Below are 13,337 nucleotides of genomic sequence, written 5' to 3'. Positions count from 1 at the left end.
AGAACACCGACCTGTTCAGGTTAGGTTTCTGGGGAGATCACCCCCCTCATTGACGAAGGCTCTTCATGATAAATCCAGACCAGACACAGAGGGAGCCAGGACAGACTCACAGGATGAAAGTGCCAAGGGTCTCAATGGAACCGAGAGGACCCTCTCCACCATGTCAAAAGCAGAAGGAGAAAGAACCTATGGAGAGGGAACCGTGACTGGGTCCATCGCATCTAATCCAACTGGTGAGCCGGCGCTGAACCTCCAGGTCCCAAGACTCTGAATGGGCCGCTCGGCTACAAAAAACTCGGAGCCAACACCGCCACATCGGATCTGGTACCAAGGCCATGGCTCCAAGAGTTGGTCAGCTCCAAACTAGTCGGAGCCAAGCCGCTCAGGGTAATGGCAAGTGTTAAGGTACAAGGTGCCAACGGTGGCAATCCCTCAAGGTTGAGTGGCCTCAGACTCGAATACTCTGAAACCAGGGGTCAGATTAGAGAAGGAGTGATCAGGACAAAGGCAGACTGCATGCCCCCAGCCCCAGAGGTGGAAGGGGCAGGCAAGACTCCCATCTCAATCAATGTGCAGCTAAATCTCCGCATCATCCTGTCCACCTCGGCTTTGTAGAGGCTGTGGTTGGACTTGGAAGAGGAAGCCACCGACACCTGTCTAGAGCACTGGTGAAGGGAAGCTGATGGCAGTGAGCAGACAGACCCGAGACATCTCTGGCTCTGGGGATAAACAAGGGGAATGAAGCCAGGGGGAAACCATGGCAGCAGCCGGATGGGATTTAGCTAAGGGCTCTGCTGAGGCAGAATGGTCAGGGGGACTGCTTCCTCGGTCTGTCTTGGTCCTTGTGTTTACGCTTTTCCCCATCCCTGGTCCTCTTAGTGGAGGTTGAGTCCCAGAGGCAGGGGCAGAAGAGGCAGCCGAAGCCAATGAAGCAGCACGGGACTCTGCCAGAGGTGGAGGGAGAAGGCCCTTCAGAATGGGTTTATTGCTCCTGTCGATCAACAATGGGGATTGAACCTTGCACAGATCGAACAGGGGGAATCAAGGTGAGCCACCAAAGACAATTTCTGAATCCACCAGTTAAGTTCCTTCTTTAGACACAGAAGAAGATGAACTGTAACATCTATGGGATGCGTATGTTGTTAACAGACTGATTTCAGGAACCACTGAAATTTCCTCATGTGGAGTTTCGCTAAAGGAAACATTGGGAGGGTGAATGCCACAAATCCCAGTAGTCTCAAAAACTCTCAGGCTGTGACAGACGTCAGACGAAGAAGACTTTGAATGAAGGAAATGAGAGTCAAGGCCTTTGGCAGAGGCAGGGATGCCAACACAGGCACCAAATGAATCCTGCACCACAAGGAATATGATCTTGAGAAGGTATTAAAGAATACTTTTTGAAATTTATTGTGAACCCCAGACTTTGCAAAAGAGTAATGTCAAAGTGAAGACTTTGCAGTAAGGTCTCTGAAGAAGATGCTTGAAACAGGCGGATCAACCACGTAAGGGAATACTTGGATGCCTTGAAGCCTGCAAATAGGAAGCAATCACAGGAGTCAGGCATTTGGTGTAAACCGTTGAGGCAGCAGAGAGGCCAAAGGGCAAAGCACAGAACTGAAAATGTCAGGCAGCAACAGAGAAACGTAAATATTTCCTGAAAAGGGGATGATTAGGTATATGAAGGTAGGCATCCTTGATATCCAGAGAATCCATGAAAGCCTAAGGAAGGAGTAAAGGGAACAAGGTCTGAAGAGTTTACATGTGAAAGAAAGGAACCTTCAGAAAGGCATTTAGGTGCGACTGGTCCAGAATAGGTCTCCAAGGACTCTCCTTTCTGGGCACCATAAACATTCTGCAATAAAACCCTTTTCCCCTTTGGGCCTGTGGAACCTCTTGAAGAGTTTCCTTAGGTAATTGTTCTCGAGGTACCTCTGCAAATAAATGTAACTGTTCCTTAGATGGCTGAGGAATGCCCATGAAGGGAGGAAGGGCTTTCCTATAACCTATACAATTACACTCAACTAATCATAGACATCACCCGAGCCAAATATAAAAACAACAAAGGCTCAATCCTTGACTGGATCCTGGTATCCAAGCCAAACAAAATCTCCTCCTCTGGTACACTACCAAATAGTATCAGTGACCACTCACCTGCCTTCGTAATATGCAAGGTTACCCCTATCCCACACCAACACCAAGTCAAGCTCATTAGGGACTTATCCAATTTCTCCCCTCTACCTTCAACGAGATCTTATACAATATGAACTGGACACCATTAAAATATCTCCCACTCAATGAAGCTGTAAAGTTTTTTTAATTCCACATTTCTTGAGATCTTAGATAGGGTAGCCCCACCTCGCCTGAAGAGAGTTAAGGCTAAACATGCCAACTGGCTGACCAAACAAAGGAAATTATGTCCGCCAGAGACAAAGCCTGGCAAAAAAACAAAAGCCCAACTGATCTCACCCAATATAAACAAACAGCTAAGCAACCAGGCAAAACGTCTAGTGATTAAAAATAAAAAAGAACATTTCCAAACTCTTCTAAACCAATACAAACTAAACCCTAAAAAGTTCTGGGGAGCACTCAACTCTGTACTTTGCCCATGCACTAAAAATAATCCTTGCCCAAACCCTGACAAGACTCCCACTGAGATAGCTACTCTCTTTAACTCTAACTTTATTGACACCATAGCAAAGCTGACCTCCACCTTCCCACCAACAAACCACAATCCACCCAATACTCGATCATCTCCCTGTCTAAAGTCCTCTATATCTACTTTGACATTCACAGCAATACCCACCTGTACTATACAAAAACTCCTTCATAAACTCAAACCATGCATAAATGCTCCAGACAAATTACAGGGTGAATTTCTAATATTTGCCACTAACTCCATTGCCTATCCAGTCAGTATACTCCTGAATAGATTCATTAAGGAGGCCACCATACCTAGCATTTGGAAGAAAGCATTTGTTCTTCATCTACATCATAAAGGCAGCCAAAATTCTGACATTTCTAATTTCCAGCCCATAACAATCCTCTTCCCCATCTCTAAAATATTAGAAAAATGTGTTCATATTTAGCTTCTTAATTATCTTGTTAATAACCACATCCTCTCTCCTACTCAGCACAGCTTCAGGCCAGGGCATAGTACCAGTACTGCTCTCATATCCTTTCTGGACCAGTGAATAGGTCTCGAGATGCCGGATACTTCGTATCCTCACTCTTCCTAGACCTCTCACAGGCCTTCCCCTCCTACTTACCAAACTCTCCAACTTAGGTATCACACCCCTCACCCTGAACTGGTTTACTAATTATCTCTCAGATAGGCAACAAGCTACTAAATGGCAAAAATCCTGCTCACCATTTCTGAAGACAACAACAGGTGTTCCCCAGGGTTCAGTACTAGGCCCGCTCCTATTTAGCATTTTCATCAATAACTTTCACACCACTCTTACTCATGGCACAGTTATCCAGTATGCCAATGACTCTACAGTCATCTGCTCAACTAAGACTGTGTCCGACCTGCAGCAACTTACCTAACAGGCCTTTACAGAAACCGAAGCTTGGATGTCAAGTAACCATCTCGCTCTTCACCCTAAGCTTATAATATTCACCTCCAAAAAGAATACCTCCCTCAACAGAAATTAATTCTCCATCCATTCCCTAACTAATACTAGCACTGCCGTCATTCGAAGTACCAAACTATTAGGTGTCATCACTGATGACAAGCTAATGTTCGACCTCCATATCTATAACAATATCAAAAAAACACATCAGAAACGAGCTACCCTCTACAGACACAAGCAGTTCCTTAACTTCACTGCCAAGAAGGCTCTAGCCTCATCCTTCCTGCTTCCATCCCTACTTTACGGTGCCCCCATCCTCACCAACATACAGTTCTCACTGAAAACCAAACTTGACTCATGCTACAATAAAATCGCCAAATTCGTAACTAACTCAAAATATTCATCCCATCACTGTCGATCCTTACACCAACTAAACTGGCTCAAACTGCCGCAACACCTCACACACCTTCAACTAACTACTGCACATAAATTTATATACAAACCATCTGTGTGCCCCTCTCTCTCTCCTTTACTGTTCACCTATCATCCCAACAGATCACTTAGATCAGAAAACATATCATTGCTAATAGCTGACAAATCTCTCAGCTGGTCAAATGCTGTACTCTGTCACAGTCTCTAAACTCTGGAATGCTCTCCAACCATCTATCAAAACCATAAGTAATCCTATTCTCTTTAAGTCATCCTTAAGAAAACATCTTTCTGCACTCTGGCACTGTTCATATGCCAAAGCAAAACCTCCTTAAATATCTGCCTCCTCATTTTTAACCCCTCCTTATTCAATCTCCATACTCTTTAAATCTTTCTCACATTCTCATACCACAACAACTACATGAGCTCAAACTCTAACTGTCAAATCTTTGCTACTAACACCCACAACCAAATAATAATTAATCCTCAAAGCTGTTCTACAATCTAATTCTACACAAGGTATAAGTGTGTAAACGTGTATATAAGTGTGTAAATATGTATATAACATTGAACCAATGGGGTACATTATTCCTAATGTAGTATCACTGTATAAACTCTGTATTAGTATGAATTTCAATGTTTTACTCCATTGTAACTGTATTGTACTCTAAAATGGATGTTATTTTCTTGTATGTACTGTCGTTTTATGTTGGAGCTTTTCTCCCCAGGCCTTCAATAAATAAATAAATAAATAAATGTCCAAACCATGAAATACCCTTTTTGAATTATGGAAAGAACCCATGAGTCTTGGGCTATGCTTGACCAAAATGGAAGACACACAGAAAGACAAAGCGAGAGAGGAATGAGGCTGGGAGGAGTGTGAAAGTCAGATACTACCTTGCTTGTCAGGAAAGGGCTGCTTCTGAGCAGAAGTCATGGAGGAACCCCTCCTTCCACTTTTTTTTTTTTTTTTTTTTTTTTAGAAGGAGACTGGGCCTGTCTTTGAACAACAGCTGGCTTAGAAGGATAGTTCCTTTGGAACTCAGGCACAGGTGAAAGAAAAAGATGTTTCAAGTCCTGTAACGCCTTGCCTTTCTCCTGCAAGGACTTAAAAAATAGCAGCAGCAGTACCAAACAAGCCATTGTTATCCAGAGGAGCATCCATCAACTTAGCTTTTATGTCATCTGGCAGAGGCTGAAGCCTTAGCCAGGAATGCCTCCTCAGTATAGATCCTGAAGCAGCAGCTCTAGATGAAGGCTTCTGCTGTATCATAGCTACACTTAACAGAATGGTGAACTACCTGAGAGGAAGCCCATAATAAAGACAAGGCTGAAGTTTTGCCCTCAGAATCTGGAAGATCATAGATAACTTCAGTAGCCTGTGAAAGGACAGCCAAAACATATCTAGTCATACGAGTTTGGTAATTTGCCAGAGTGGCAGAAGTATTAACCTTCTTCCCAGTCTTTCCATACTCCTGCTTTCCTTATCAGAAGGAAGAAGTTTAGCGGAGGGCAGTAACTTGGAAGGCTTATCTGAAGCAACAGAAACTACTGAAGGATCAGAAGATGGGCACTTGTAAAGAAATTAGCAACTATCAGGCAACTTTATAAAAATGGTAAGGCTTCTTAAGAGCAGGGGCTGTGAATCTGGAGCCTGAGATGCTGAAGAGAAAGCATCCAGTACAGCAGGCAAAACTGAAGGAAAAGCAGATGGTGAGGGAGACTATTTGTATGAGCTCATAACATCTCTTTTGCACATCTGAAACTTGACAGCAATCCCACTAGAAGAACTCTTTCATCATTGCAATGGTATCTGCAAAAGTAATCTCCTTAACAGGAGACTGGTAGATTCCTCTTCAAGAGAAGCATACTCTAGAGGGGATGGAATCTGGGTGGAATAAGCCAAGGATTCCTTATCCGAAGAAACCTCTTCATCAGAAAAAACCTGATCCTCAACTCTCTTGTCAGAGGAAAATGTCCAAGGAGGAGCACGGACAGAGACACCCGAAGGAGGCTTCAGAGCCATAAGGGCAAATGGCTCTGGATAAAATTTTGCCTTTCACGTTGAGGGTCCCTGGGAGAAGCAATGTGCTTTGTTTTTTGCTTCGTTTTTAACTGGACATTCACCTTATGAAACGTGGAAGGGCTGGATGTCGGCCTACACTCAATAAGTGTCACTGGAACTTCCTCCCTCACCAGAATTTGAGGACCCCCCCCAGGGCTTTCTGTGATAATCAGTCTTGGCTCCCACTGACCATTTGAAATGGACATCTGCATTGCCTCTGAGGACGTGCCTGTTCTCCGATCCATGATGACTTCCAAAATGGTCCCAGCTGAGGAATCTGACCCCTAGAACTAGGCGAACCTCAGGGCTTTCATCAGCGTGAGATGTCTAATGTAGGAGGTGCAGGGGAAGAGTCAGACCTAGGATTTTTGGGCTTTCTCTTCTTCAATGAAGACTCCACGTTAGGTCTAGAAGTTCCCTCCATAGCATCTTTCGCTAAAAGTTTCAGCCGCTGATTTTCCAAGTAAACTGCAAGGGGAAAGATGACTTTGTAACGTCTTAGGCACAAAGGCCTGACAAATACTGCAAGTTTTACGATCGTGAGTAGGCCCAAAGCAAAACATCCACTGCACTGCTTGTGATTGTCCTTCTCTGGAATCTGTCTCCCACACTGGTATTTGCCTTTTCTGGATGACATGTAAAACCCCACAACAAAAAACAGCAAAAATAAGAAAAAGAAAACCTCAACAGGGCACTTATCTTAACGGCTTGATAAACCAGCAAACAACTTGGGCGAGCAGACTGACTATCAAATATGGCGTTTGGACTGGCGGCAGAGAAGTTCTGAGGATGGTATGGTCAGATGTCGCTTTGATGCCCTACGTACGTGAGGAGAACACATGTGACATATAGCGTAACTTAAAGTAATTAAAGGCTTTGGTATACTGGCCAGACTTCGGGCTGCCTTGGCAGGGAATCCCCCCATCATGCTAAGAATACTGCAAAAGTAGAATAGAAGGACATCTGGCCAGATTAAAAAAAAAGGGACAATCTGCTAATGCAAGAAAAAAGGCAAAGGAATACTCTTTCTGTAAGGGACAGACTATGCTTGCAACAGCACAAAAATAACACCAGCTTAACTGCTTGTTCATGTCAAAGCACTACAAGGTAAGAGATTAAATTAATACCGTGAAAAACAGAAAACATAAACTCACCAAACACTTATCTTCTGCTTCCTTGGCATGGCACCGATGGTGATTGAGAGAAATAATTACAAATATGACTCCATATTGGTCCAACAACAAATTAAAGTGTGGTAAATCTACACACAGAAAATCCCACACAACTGTAAACTTGGTCTTCTTACTTAGTAGGTTAAAATGCACATCTCTCAGCTCATAATACTTTTAAAGATCATCTGAAAGTAATTCAGAAGCAGAGTTACTGGGAAAAATGTTTTCTCTTAAATTCATTTCCTTTGCTAAGTGTGAGAGGTCATGGACTTTTGTTGGAAAATCCAGTTACATATAACAACAAATGCATGTTTTTGTATCTGGACAAAATGCTGTTGAGCAATTGACATTTAAAGTATCAATGATAACCCTGACATGAATACATAGCCAGTGTATTCATGTCAGTGTTATCATGAATTCATACCCACTGCATATTAACTTCAGTTAATACAGACATTTTTGAAAGTTCTAGCAGTGTAAAATTGAAAATATGCATGCTATATCTTCTTTAAATATAAACAGAATGAACACCTTTAAAGTTAGTGGGGGAAAATGAACCAGACACTCTCATAAAAGAAAGGGTAATGTAATAAATCACTACCTCAGGTGAATCATGCACGCAGGTCTGTCATTTTGCCTAAAAGGTCTAATGTCACTGATAACTTGATAGCTAAAAAAAATAGCTCGGAAAGTGATTTGATAACCTGTAGTCAGGACATGTATAGTCTTCATATAACAGCCAGTAAACAAGTACTCACTCACACCTGCAGATACAGGAGAAGACCAACTATAAATTATATCTCACCAGTGAAGATCAATTATTTTGAATAATTCACAACCAAATAATACTGTATTCTGTGCATTTATTAAAGCATCATAATAATGATTTAATGGATGCTCCTGATGCATGTTAGATTGTTGTGAATTACTAAAGGCACACCTGAACTCTTAAGAGTCAAGTGTCCCTTAAAAAAAACTAGAAAGATGGTTAGATTCTTTGACAGATAAGGGTTTCCACTTTATGCCTTCTACACAACTGAAAACTACTTAAATTACTACTGACATTCGAGAATGCCTTTCAACCCTCCTTTGTAAAACATGAACAAAAAAACAAAATTATATAATGATGGGGGCTGCCAGTCATGAAGATATTTTTTCACTAACACTACAAAAAAAAAAAAAAAACGGTAGCGTTTTGTATTTTTTGGTTCAAACTTCCATCCAATTGCATTAACAGAATCTTAGTGATTTCATACTATGATTCCTTCCTCCCATTCTAAACATAACCCAGACAGAAACATCAAACTGAGATTCATGTGGGGAAAAAATCAGTCAGGAAATTTATGCAATTTTAACAAAACTGTAATTTTATTGTACTCTATGTATATGTTGTTCTGATTCTACTCACCTCTTGTAGTATAGCCTCCCATGACATAAATCAAGCCTTTACATTCACAAGCTGAAAACTCTGCAAGTGGGTCAGGAAGAGATGCGACAAAACTCCACCAATCAGCCTCAGGGCTATAACATTCAACACTGCATAATGATTGTCCACCAACAGCATACAGCTTCCCATTTACTGCCAGGAGTTTAAAATTAGACCTAGCATAAATAACCACAACACAAACATTTAGTTATGCATTTTCTTTCCAGAAGATGTTACACACAAGCATACAAGTGAAATCAGTTTCATTGCAACAAATACAAAGGAAAATCCCAAGAAAGCACAAATGATCTAACTAATGAATATCCTTGGGGTGCTTATTTCAGCTACTTAAGCACACAAACCATGACACCTGCATGTTTATCTTTGGCTATAACATTAGGTAGTAAAACCATAACTAATCATAATTACAAGCTAGACGAAAATGGGAATATCGAACAACAGTTGGATGATCCCCGTTTCTTCTAACCTGCACAAGTGCGAGTGTTCAAATTTGCAAATACCACAGTGCATTCGCACACCTGTCTTCAGCATTCTGAATACAGATTGTGGTACAGTGGGGGTCGGGAAATTACCTTTTTCCCTACTGTAGTGCAATTGCAGAGTTAGAATATATTATTTGCGGGGGATGTGGGGGTTGCAGATGGGCATAGTCCCCCCTGCAAATAGATGGTATTACGTTATGTGCAGTAGTGACTTGCTTAAGAGAATGTCGAAAGTGCGAATTCTACTTTGTTGGTATGTGCACTTCGACATTCTGTCTAACTGATATGCTGAACTTTACACAACTGATTCGAAGATGTGGACGGATTTTGTTGTGCATTTCGACAACTTCATAGTAAACTGTGTCTACAACACACGTATAATGCTCAAAATACACAAATACAAACTTAAAAAAAAAAAAAAGGTTTGTATCGTTTAAATACCTACTGGTAAATAAAAAGATGCTGTAAACAATTTAGTGGACTATTACATGCCTCAACTCACCTGCAGAAATATGTTTTGGTTAAGACTGTGGCATTGGTAATGTTTTTGCTACAACAGCATTTCAACTATCTAGGGGTTTTCTGCTAATCTGACAGTTGTGACAAACAGCAGTGATTACTTTTACTAGCACAGCTGCTCTTTTGAATAACATCTTGCTTCAAGATGTTCTTACAGCCTCAACAGCTGGCACTAATGTACATGTCTATCTGCATTTTGCACATTCTCCCCGATTGTATTCCTGTTGTATTATTTTTACATAACTGTAACAAGGCTGTGACTGAAATGGGGTGGGTCCTCAGTGGTCTAGTTCAAATACCTACTTCTGCCCTTGCCATTTTTTATTTACTTGAGCAGCTATTTTAATAAAGAAAATTTCTGTAAACTCTCCATTAACCCTGGCCCATATAAACGTATTGAACCTCTTGGTGATATTGTTTATGCTGATGACACTGAGATGAAAGTTCTCCATTTACACTCAAGCAACTTGATCACAGTGAAAACACACATTTACAATTTTTTTTTTTAACTAAAACAGAGGCCAAAGTTTTGTCAATGGAGCAAAACTACTGTGTAGCACCTTTCTGCACCACATGGAATGGTGCAAAGGTAAGAAATTAAGCTTTCAAGAAAAATCCAGAAGTGCAAGGTAGTTAAAAGAGTTGTGAGGCAGAAATATTAGGCAATAGTGGTGTTCCTTATGTCCTTAGAATGAACAACCCTCCAAAACTGCAAACAGTAAAACAGTACTCTAGCCATACCTCTCAACCATACCGAATTCCTTGGTAAACACCGGTTTTGAGGGCAAAACATTGGGGAGCTATGAATTCCCGAGTGGCCCCCTTTAATTTCTGAATTTCCCGGGGGGGGTGTTCCTGATGTCATCACGTGCAGGGCGTGTGCAATGATGTTAGCTTTTACAAGGCAGACATACAGCCTGTCAGAATGCTGAGCCATAATTTAATTTAACTTGCTGCAGAGACAGGCAATTCTGGTCTGCGTGTTTATTCAGGCAGGTAAGGCAAGGCAAAAAAAAGACTGCTGCATGTGCATGGAAAACAGCAGTCTTTTCCCTATGTGCTGCATTTATTTTGTTTACCTGTGTGTGCTAAAGTCTATTGAGAGAAACGGCAGTCTTTTCAGTAGCTTCTGTACTAAACAAATGACAGGCATCATTTTGTTAAGCTTGAACACTTTGTTAACTTTCCCTGTGTGCTACAATTGCATGCTTACTTTGTTAAGCTTTCAGCAGCTTCTGTACTGAGCAAACAGGGTGTGTGTGCCTGTCTATGTGAAATGACCCAATTAGGTATAACTGCTGGTTAGAGTTACTGAGACTCAAACCCTGTGTGTGTGGGAAATGCCCCAGTTAGGTATAACTGGTGGTTAGAGTTACTGAGACTCAAACCTTGTACCTGAGGTACACGGAAGCAAGAGCCTAATTTCTCTACCCATACCACTACTACATGTGATTCAAGGAGTTAAGTCATTTTACAGAATGTCTGGAATGTTTGGCTCATACTTTTGGTCTGCTCCTTAAAATTTGTGCTTTTCTGGCAAATCAGTGAGAAGTGACTTCACTAAATAATGATAGCCATTAAGTTTCAGTCTTCCTATCTTTCATGAAACGCATGGTAACAGAAAACATTATGTTCCAGCAACTTTCTAAGATTATACAAGATTATACAAGCAATGTTTAAAATGTGTCCCTGGTTTTGGGCCTTTTGTCCCCCCCCCACCAAACACATTTTTTTTCTTTTCCTAGATTTCTTGTGCTGCATAGTTCTTCAGGGGGGAAAGAAGTTTAGTGCTGCTTGTGACAAATCTGCTTGTGTTGTTAGTAGTACAACAGGTAGAATATTTGCTTTTGATGCAGAAAGCCATGTGTTCTACTCCCACAGCATGTAGATGGATTGCTGGTACTGTACTGTGTTGTACTATTAAAGGGGGTGGATGCTGCAGTCCTGAGAATGTCCTCTTTGGTGGAAATATCTAGCAACTATGAACCTGTTATCAGTTTGCCATCCATTCCCTATTGCAACATTATTAGCTTATTGTTTTTTTTTAATGTAACAAGCAATTTATTCCTCAAGGGCAACAGGCATTTTATTTGTAGATGAAACAATGAAATATAAAGTTGTTTGCTAGCAGCAAGCAACCTCTTCATTAGTTACAGATCTTTTTAAATTGGAATTACTTAGATGACTTTTACTTCTGCAGAGATTGTGCATATTTACTGATACAGGTGGATTGTAGAAGTCTGAGTAGATTTTTATGACAGAAATGTTCTGAATTAGGCAGTTTTGTCATTACTAGTTTATGCATTTTGTTTCATTGCTTACTGGAAAAATGTTCAAAACAATTAATTTAACACACGCTCTAACAAGTGTGCTGTATTATACAAGGAATATAATTTAATACAATTCAGGAAGGTGTATCAAAGAAAGTACAGTTTTGTACCTACCATAAATGTAGATGTTCGAGTGCTAATACAGCTGCAGTAATCACATATGGGTTCTCTGCCGTCAGGCGGTCCCTCGGTTCGGCCGAATTCCAAAGTCTAGGTCCGGCGTCGGTTGTGGTCGCTTTCTTTCCTGACGTCAGTGCGACAGGGGTATATAAGACACAGCCGATGCCATATTCTTCAGTCTTTCTTGCCCCAGATGTCAGGTGCCCCCAGAAGGAAGGCAATACATAAATTATATATATATATATATATATATATATATATATATATATATATATATATATATATATATATAATTATATTCAAGCAATGCAATGTAATCAAAAAACAGTAGTTGCAAGCAAATACACCATAGGAGGATAACCCAAATAAGGTTGTAAGAGGAGGTGTTAGCCACTAGTTCTTTACCAAGAGGGGAAGGAGGGAGGGAAACCTGCACTGCAGCTGTATTAGCACTCAAACATCTACATTTATGGTAGGTACAAAACTGTACTATGTTCATCGTGCATACAGCTGCAGTAATCACATATGGGTAGAATCCCAAAGCTATGCACAGGGTGGTAGGCACTAGGAAGAACTGGGATGAGCCAGAATGCCCTGCAGCACAGCAGTGGCAAAGCCTGCTCTAGTTTTGGAATATAAAGGCAGGTGGTAGTGTTTTGTGAAGGTATGCACAGAACTCCAAGTGGCTGCCTCCAAAATATCTTTGGTAGGAACTCCTCTGAGGAAGGCTGTAGAGGTAGCTGTGGCCCTGGTGGAGTGGGATCTGATGCCAGTAGGGACAGATTTCCCATGATAGGAGTAACAAAATCGTATGCAATGACCTATCCATTTTGAAATTGTCTGTTTGGTAACAGGCTTCCCTTGAGCTCCTACAGCATAGGACACAAAAAGTTGTTCTGATTTCCTGAAAGGCTTTGTTCTGTCCAAATAATAATAACATAGCTGTCTATGGATGTCTAATGTAGCAGCCTTTCCCCTTTGTTTTGAGGATTGGGGTAAAAGGTAGGTAAGTGTATGGCCTGATTTAAAGCTACCCTGGATACCACTTTAGGCATAAATGACGGGTTGGTTCGAAGGGAAACCCTGTCCTGATGGAAGATGAGGAAAGGCTGCACAGCCATGAGGGCTTGTAGTTCCGAAACCCTACGAGCTGAGGTAATGGCCAGTAGGAAAGCTTTTTTCCAGGACAAGTATTGCAAAT

General features: G+C 41.3%; 1 protein-coding gene across 1 annotated transcript in view; it reads right to left on the bottom strand.

Annotated features, from left to right (window-relative positions):
- Nucleotides 1–13,337, bottom strand: part of KLHL42 (kelch like family member 42) — a 365,428-nt gene that overhangs the window by 269,440 nt on the left and 82,651 nt on the right. The window contains exon 3 of the mRNA XM_044088196.1: nucleotides 8,647–8,840. Within this exon, the coding sequence (XP_043944131.1) occupies nucleotides 8,647–8,840 (194 nt within the window). The remainder of the gene's footprint in view (nucleotides 1–8,646; nucleotides 8,841–13,337) is intronic.

The sequence above is a fragment of the Protopterus annectens genome, chromosome 11.part0, assembly GCF_019279795.1.
Source record: "Protopterus annectens isolate FY-2018-M chromosome 11.part0, PAN1.0, whole genome shotgun sequence".
Classification (NCBI taxonomy): Eukaryota; Metazoa; Chordata; order Ceratodontiformes; family Protopteridae; genus Protopterus; species Protopterus annectens.
The sequence above is the reverse complement of the archived record's forward strand: the minus strand, read 5'-3'. Positions and strand labels throughout refer to the sequence as shown.